We start from the raw sequence: 8,631 nt of genomic DNA, 5'->3' as shown, positions 1-8,631 counted from the left end.
AGGTGTGTTGGAGGAGTGAAACATCTTCAACAGGTTGCATAGGGGCCCTCGAGCAATGAAGTTTAACACCTGTGTGTTACGTGAATTGGTGTGTTATAATTCCCGATTGCCTAGTGCAAAATGAAGGTGTCCAAATGTGATAGGGTGAAAGGAGTCAGGGGGGTGGAGTCTGTGCAAACGAGGAAGTCAGCGAGAGTGAATGCGTGAGCTTGTTTTGAGTTGAGTTGAACTGGAAAAATGTCAAGTCATGATTGATTAAGCAAAATCAACTCAACCATCATCACCTGTTGACAACAAACAAATCTGAGGTCATTCAACCCCTCATGTGTGGTGTGCTGTTTTGGTCATCTCAAGTACTCTACACACTGTAAGAGCAGTAAGCATGGATTTTTTATTGTTTTACCAACCAGTCTTAAAATCTGAGGCACCCAACACAGATGAAGAAAAAAATGGCATGTTAATGTCAGCCTCAAACACAGCAACACAAGTTTATATGCCCAAGCACCAAAGCGGAAATCCGTGCGACACTACGGTTGTCTGTGTGACTTTGGCGGATGGCTTTTTGGCCTCAATAAAAGCAGCTTGAAAACCACGCCGGCACGTGAACCTCAACTGTAAGCGGAAATCCCAAATAATGAATTGAAAATCTGAAAAAAAACAAATGAAACGAGTAGCATCTGGTTGCTGTCCGATGTCAACCATGTACGCCCATGTTCTTTTGTACAGAAAAAGTATTTTTAAAACTCAAGACAATTACCACAAATGTAAATCTTTATTGTCATCACTGTATTTTACAGACGTTTCATTTTGCCAAACATCTTAAGCATATTTACAAGGATGTGTGTCATGAACATGAGCTTCTTTTGTAATAACGTTTTTAGCTTTTTATGTCAAAAAGGAACTTATGACTTGAATACGCCCATTTTTGTTCAAACACAATGTCATCAAACCTTTATATCAATCATTTAGACTAAAATCAGCATAGGCTAATTTGGCCGCTTTATTTTAACGTGCGTTAATTGGCCTCGATACGGTAAAATGTTGCTTTCATTACGCATGATTAGCTCAACACCTTCCGTTCATTTTTCTAAGGTAAGTGTTAATCCTCGCCATTCCGACAAACAAAATGAACAAGGAAGTGCACTATGTAACATACAATGGAACCTCCGAGGTTGAATGCCGATTTGTTTGGGATCTGAAACTACTTTATAGAAATAAGTCTGCTCCATGGCCAAACTGTCAACCTTAATAAAACCTTTATTGACTGTACAGGCAATGTCTTAAGTAACATTTTCACATTCTCAAGTGTCATGCAAGTGTAAGAAAAGTCTGCCACTAAAAACGATAAGATATTTTTAAAACAAAACAGCAAAACAATCAGTCTCAAGTTTACTGGTAAAGGCATTGAATAGCTTTACAGACCCACCTGATATTGATTTTTTTTAAACATTCTTAATTGTCATATAAGTTAAAAAAATATATATTTTTATTAAAACATAAAAACAAATAATGCTGTTCTAACTTTGATAACTAGCAGCAGTCCGTATGCTGCTCGAGTCTTTGTGCTTTGAATGTGAGTGGGCCGAATTCCCCGACCTTCAGTTTACGATTGCCCGAATCAGACGTACGACATTTCCAGGTTACGAAGTGCGCAATTACCTAGTTTGCGCAGCGGCATCAGAAGACGTTGTTGTGCCACTCAAGACCTTGAATGACCCCGACATTACGATTGCCCGAATCAGACGTACGACATTTCCAGGTTACGAAGTGCGCAATTACCTAGTTTGCGCAGCGGCATCAGAAGACGTTGTTGTGCCACTCAAGACCTTGAATGACCCCGACATACTGACAGAGCAATGTCCAGTGCAGAGCTGGGCATTTTACTAACATTTTCCGGTCCGGCCGGACCAAATAGTAATCGCCTATAGGCCGGTCCAACGGTCTTCCGTTAGCATTTCTGTCTACCAACTCCCAATATCTTGGTATTTTCCCTCCGTAATCTGGTTCAATTCTAAAGTGCACCACCTCAGGTCCATTCGACTTTAGAGGTTCCAATGTATGTGATTTAATGAACATTTCTTGTCAGTTGAGACAACATCTGTTGAGACATGCAGTGTCGGATAACAGAACACACTATGGACATTCAATTATATATCATACATACAACGTATAAAAAAAAACAAAAAAAAAGTTGCCATTGTTGTCATAAAGTAGACGTACGTGTTTTTTAATCGTACGGCGAGGATATGTTTGGGAGGTTAGCTGCATTTAAAGCAAATTCCCTATCAAATGGGTTTTGGCGACAAAACAAAAAACTCGGTCAGCAAAAAGGCAGACACACCTGCGCAACAGTTGTCATGACAACAAAGTCCTTGCAGGATGTGGAAGGCTTCTCTCCGGGGGCTGCTTCACTGACAGGATCACGTTAGACAAAGCATCTTCAATAACCTGTTTTGTTACGCTGCTTTGGCAGTCATGTTTTGATTTATACAGCGACGACACATCACGAGAGAGAAGTCAGTCAGTCTACAAACTGTTGTTGCAGTCTTGTTATTCACAGCGGAAAGACGAGAAAGCCAGAAAATGTCGAGTACTGCCATCCACCGACCAGGTTGCCCTTCTCCAATTTCAGGTACACTTTGTCCTCCTTTTCCAGATAAAGCAGAACCCCATTAGTGGCGGCCTCGCGGGTTACGTCCTTGTCCCCCGCAAAGGCTGAGATGACAGGCCTCCCGTTTAACATTAGGTTCACCTATAAAGTCAGACATTTAAACAACTGTTAAATCATTTTCACCGTTTTTGGCTTCATTCAATGTCCAACATGTAACACACGGCTCAAATTTGGGTGTGAAATGGATGGTGAATTCGGTTTGGCATTTTTCCTTCCCGTTCAAAATGCTCACTGAAAGCGAGAGTGTTCATTAACCTCCGTGATGCTTGGTGATCTCTTCTAAATGTAATGACAAGTGGTTTAATACCTTTGTTTTTCACTTCATATATTTTTCTCAAAGTCCACTTCACTCGACCATATTCTCTGTCCTTTTTCGATCAACATTAAATCCACCCTTCAGCTAGTGTGCTTGCATGGTTGCGTACATGCAGGATGGATGGATAGCAAGAGAGAGAGAGAGAGAGAGAGAGATTGACAATTGTATTTTAATTTCCATAATACAATTGTCGAATCAGAAAATGATTAGTGTTAACAATTATATGTTTCAATCGCGGCACACTTAGATTTGATGGAGTGTTCTTAAGAAAAAAAAAAATTGGTAAATGCCGCTTCTTCCGCCTGGGGCACAATCAAGGCCTATTTCATCATAATACAATAGAAACCGATTTGAAAGTTAGTCCGAGGGACACATAAGAGCCTTTGGATTACTATATTCAAACAGGAAATTGAAGAGGAACATAAGACCAATTCTTTACCAAAACTGAAAAAGAAATCGGGAGTGCTGTTTTTGCATATGGTCATGTACTTAGCAGGTTACTTCCTGGTTCATGGAGGTTGATGCAACATTACTAATGGACATTTCACATTCATTCTGGATTGAACTGTAGCATTCATGCCGTAGTGACTCCAATCACCAACACTGAAAATAAATCAATCTGCACCTTTATCTGGATCCCTACCTGCATCTTTGGCCTTATTTCTTCGCCAACACAAATTTGATAAGGCATCTGTCTAATTACACTGCAGGTCCAAGTTCCCAATTCTGATGTAATGCCTCTATCAGATTTTGTTCCACTGTCTATTTCCATGTACATTTCAAGTGACACATATCTGACATAACATTAAACAACAGACATGCTCACACAGCCAAATTGAACATACTGTAGCTAACTTTAGAAACGTCAACATCGGAAAGTGGCAATACAGAAGTAAACAATAATACATATGCAATACAAATATTAAAGAAGCGATGTTATTACTATTTTTTTAAACAGATCCCAGAGTGCGGAAGAGCAGCATTCATGCAAGACCATGAAAGCATTTTTTGTGGCACATTTGGGATTTTTTGACGAAAACAAACACACACACACACACACACACACACACACACACACCCCGCCACCAACTTCACTAGGAAATAAAGGGTCTCATTTCAGAAGCTAATGCTATTATCTAACACTAATCTGTAAATCCCAGAGCACTGACTGATTTAACCATATCCCCCTAGCATAGAGAGTCCATTGCATTATCACTTGTGCAGCATTTCATCACTAAGCCACTAAATTAAAGCTGTTAATTAGTGTAGCGGTGTGGCGCATGAAATCACCAAACACAAACCCCCCAACTCCACAATGACAATTTAGCCCATAAGTATTCTAACATAATTATCAGATGCACAAACTTTATTAGCTGAAGCTAATCTGTGCTAATGATGCAGCGACACTACCTTTTGGCTTTGACACGATAGTGTTTTGGCCGCTGCGTCAAGGTGGTTCTTTCTCTCTGGAACTTCATCCAACCTTGCCGCCAATTCATTGGCCGAGAAGCTCGGTGTGGGGGTAGTTCTCGTGTCGATGAGCCCCGCTGGAATGGCTCGCTCACAAACTTTCAGAAATGTGCTGGTAAGATTTACTTGCTTGCTGAATGTTCCTCTTGAGAGGTGGGAGGCACTTCAGAGAGCCAACTATTTATATACCGTACTTACATTAAAAATACATTTTCTATAATGTCCCCGTTGAAGGTTACGTACCATTTTTTTGGCCTGGGCTGAACTCTTCTCCCCGTTGATTTAATTGAGGGTAACCTCCGTTGGCAGTTATTTGTCTTATTTAATGATAGACATGACTCTCATGTATCATTCATATTTCATTTCAGTGTATTTTGATGAGGTGAAGCTCATATCACATCACATCTGCCCTTTGACATAGCACTCACATTGGCAGATTCCGATCCGAAGATATCCGATTGCACGTTTTTTCCTCTCCCCCCAATAATAATAACGTACGAATTGTGCGAAGTGAGTGCAAAAAAATCGTAATTGTTTCACTTGCGCCATGCAGTGTCAATCCAGCCTAACGGTGTTTTTGAGACGACATACCTGTATAGTCTGGCTCTGGTACACTTTAATGACGTGGAAGTTAAAACTGTAGACGCCTTTTCTCGGGGACAAAAACACAGATTCAAATGTGAAGAAGTTCCCAATATTCACGAGAACCTACAAGAGAAGACAGACAACAGAAGCTCACAATCAGTCTTTCTTTTGTTTTCTAAATGACGGGACAGTTCTGCTGACTTTATCAAGATCTCACAGGCTTGAGGCGGTTGCCATGATGAATCCATTTAGTGATTTTTTTTTTTTCATCATAAAATTCATTTACTGGAGACTGTATACATGTCAACAAAGGGCAGCAATTGGCTATAGCTTGTTTTCCTCATAGTTGACAAATCATTGGTTTAAATCCGGCTCGGCCTGTCCTCCAGCACACAACAAAAAACAACAACAAAGTTGACGGTAAAAATTCCACGAGTGTACATATTGTATCTACAAAACAAATGGGTGTAAAGTGAATGGAGTGAGGGCCTCTAGGCTAGCGATGTTATTGCATCAATAACTTGACCTGATGGTTACTTGTTTAATGACTGTTGGGATTGTTGCTGTCATTAACTTCCACACTCAGACACATGATCGGGGTTGAAGTCTGTCTCCAAATGCTCACTTCGCAACAACACAATCACCCACAAATGGAGATTTTGCAGATTCCTTATGGAGGGGAGCTGCTTCGATTGGCCGAGAATAGTCACCAGTGTTCACTCCCACAGCAGCGCAGATGGCCATTTCTATCCGTGCCTGTCTATGAAAATACCAGAAGAAAGAAAACTCCACCCATGCACACTTAGAGTGCACTTTGCGCGAGACTTGCACTCGTCAAGAAAATAGGGCCCCATGCATTATGCCTTTTCCTTGGCGTCTTGTGGTCATTACACTATAAGGGGCTCTCTCAACAAGCTGACATTTAAAGCAGTAAATTATAATATGCGCCATCGCCATTAAAATTAAGCTGTATTGTTTTAACCTTTTACTATTAACAGTAAAAAGTTATTTTTTTATATGTGTATGACAATTAAGAATCCAAATTAGTTCAAACATTGCCTTTAAAAAAAAATTAAAAGTTTATTTCAATGTTCACTAATCACGCTGGGGAAATTTTTTTTTTTTTGGGGAGGGGGGGTCTTTTTTACTACCGATTATTCCAATGGGGTACCCCTAGGATCCGATCCAGCTCACCCACGACCGTAATGTGGACAGGCAGATGGATGGATGGACTTCAATATGCCCACCCTCTACATTATATTTCGATTATCTTTGGTCATAATAAAAAGCAAGCATCTGTTAAGAACCCCACCCTTAAGGAACACAAATATTTCTGTATTGTTTGGTTAAGTACCTTCGAGGGTGGATGGCTGATCTGCAGGTGATGTGCAGGATGGACCCCTCCCCCACACAACACATGGCAAACGCACGCACAAGCACACGCAGCCTCGCACGCACAGACACTGTCAAAAACATGGCAACAGTTGTAGTGGCAAGTAACACGCAGAGGTTGAGGATGAGGACCTGGTCGAAGTATATGATCCTGGTCTTGTTGCTCATCTCCGAGGGTTCGTGGTTGTTGCTCCGCACCGCCGAGAAAGCCACCTTGGAGTTGGCGGCGCGCACCGAGATGCCGAGCGGCGAGTTGGACGCCCGCCAGTCGGCAGCCGGGTTGGAGTCGCACACCACCAGACACTTGCCTTCCAGCACGATGGGCTCCGTGTCGTTCTGGGCTCGCAGCGTCGCAGCCAGAACCCACAGCACGCTCCAGCCCAACGACCGCATGTCCGCGAGTTTCCCCGCAAGTTGTCCACTAGCGGGTCCGCACATGCGCCGCGTCCACGAGAGACACCCTCACCGCGCACGCCATCCCCGTCGAGTCCAAATTCCCAGCGAGAGAAAGGTCTGAGCGTGTCATTAAAATAAAAGAAGTAAATAAATCAAGTTCGCGCGTATACGCGTGCGTCAGTCAAAGCTCTTCGATTCGGTGATGCAAATTAAAGGATGGTGCGCCCGCTGACAGACCGCGTCCACTGGACGCACAGAGCTGACGAGATGTGCTCAGTGGTGCTGCGTGACTGCGCGCCCAAATGCAGCCACCCTCTTTGCGCGCACGCGCACCGGACGTTAATTAATTGTCAAGTACTCCACGTTTGTGTGCGTCTTGCAGGTTAACAGCATACGCAACACTTCATCTGCAAGCTTCGAAAAGAACAAATTTGACGTGAGCAGTGTCCTCACTTTGTTTGTCAAGTGTGCCCACGGATTCTGCTTACCGCAACAATCAAACACAATTTGCGAGGAACCAGTTGCGAAAAAAAATAAGGGCGGTGGTGCTGGGGAATAGTGGTCATTCTTTATTTATTTGTAGTTACCTGTAGACTTGAGAGAGGTATATAATGTTGCGTGTGCGAGTTGACTAAAAATCCACGCTTACGGGTGCTGGTCGAAAACACTGAAGCCTGCTTAAAAAATTAGGTTTTTTTAAAGTGGAAGTCAACCCAAACATATTTTTTTCAAGAATATGTTCTATGCAAGTCCACTAGATGAAACAAGGCATTCTGATAAATATTGCGTTTGTGGAATAAGAGTTCATCCACTCGTTTTTGGCCATCTCAAGAGGCGGCCATTTGGTCACGGCCGACCTGTTTGCTGAACCTGAGCCATGATTGGTCGTTACCTGAGCCCTGAGTAGGTGTGATGTCATTTTCAGTCGACAGAAGTGACAAAATGGCCGCCCCCTGAGATGGCTGAAAACGGGTGGATTTTGCTGTTTAACTCATATTCCACAAAGGCAAAATTAATCAGAATGCCGTGTTTCAACTAGTGGGCCTGCTGGGAACATATTCTTGAAAAAACTACGTTTGGGTTGATTTCAACTTTAAGCAAGCTTGCCAACAACTAATGTGCAAATTAGTTTACGTTGGAAACGGGTAAGGAGTCAGTTGATGATAATTCATAACAATAATTTAGAAAACCTGGTTGAAAGTCCAACTTCAACTCACTCCGATGATACTCCATATTAATATTCATGGGTTATTGTTATATAATTTGATGGTACAGTGTAAAAAAAAAAAAAGTTGGGTGATCTCAAAATTTCAAGACAACAAACTTCATTAAAATTGCTTTGTTGTGCTAACTGTTGCCATATATAGGTCAATGATTTAAAGTTGTTACAACTTCAATTATTGTTTTTGCCCCAAAAAATACAAGGTGTGTTTTTTACAGTGTAAGTAAGGACACTTACAACAACTTTTTTCTAATTCATCAACTTTTCGATGCCGCCTTACTTTTATATTGGTAAATGTCTCCCACGCTGAAGCTGTGGTTAAAGTCCTATTCTCGATAAGTTTTACATGATTAAAATTTTAGGCCGTCAGGCAGTCATAGATCTGACAGCTTAGACCATGACAGCTGCATTTCCGCCTCCACTTACCCTCTGTTGCCTTTTACTGCGAAGTGAATCCGCTGCTCCATATGCCACTGGGTCTTGCCTACTGAGCACGCCGAAGCCAGTAAAATGCTCCGAACGCAAAGTCACCGGCTGATCGAAATTCCAGCAAGCGCTGACAATCATGCTGATTTGCTG

The 8,631-nt window shown here is 42.0% G+C and overlaps 1 protein-coding gene across 1 annotated transcript; it reads right to left on the bottom strand.

The window, feature by feature from the left end:
* Positions 1–368: 368 nt before the first annotated feature.
* Positions 369–7,198, bottom strand: cbln4 (cerebellin 4 precursor). Its single transcript, XM_086025730.1, has 3 exons — positions 6,567–7,198; positions 5,049–5,165; positions 369–2,752 (listed from the first exon to the last, which is right to left on the bottom strand). Exons 1-3 carry the CDS (start codon positions 6,870–6,872, stop codon positions 2,555–2,557), a joined length of 621 nt encoding a protein of 206 aa, XP_085881856.1. The 5' UTR covers positions 6,873–7,198; the 3' UTR covers positions 369–2,554.
* Between the last annotated feature and the right edge of the window lie 1,433 nt (positions 7,199–8,631).

The sequence above is a fragment of the Filicampus tigris genome, chromosome 1 (assembly GCF_054856515.1).
Source record: "Filicampus tigris isolate MCC_2025a chromosome 1, RoL_Ftig_1.0, whole genome shotgun sequence".
In the NCBI taxonomy this organism is placed as follows: domain Eukaryota; kingdom Metazoa; phylum Chordata; class Actinopteri; order Syngnathiformes; family Syngnathidae; genus Filicampus; species Filicampus tigris.
The sequence above is the reverse complement of the archived record's forward strand: the minus strand, read 5'-3'. Positions and strand labels throughout refer to the sequence as shown.

What these genes read in the sequence shown, in the direction of transcription:
- cbln4 (XM_086025730.1), bottom strand. Translation starts at nt 6,872, where the DNA reads ATGTGCGGACCCGCTAGTGGACAACTTGCGGGGAAACTCGCGGACATG. An exon ending in GGATCATATACTTCGACCAG is followed by an intron (nt 5,166 to 6,566) that starts GTCCTCATCCTC and finishes CTTCTCTTGTAG; the next exon opens with GTTCTCGTGAATATTGGGAA. An exon ending in ACCAGAGCCAGACTATACAG is followed by an intron (nt 2,753 to 5,048) that starts GTATGTCGTCTC and finishes CTGACTTTATAG; the next exon opens with GTGAACCTAATGTTAAACGG.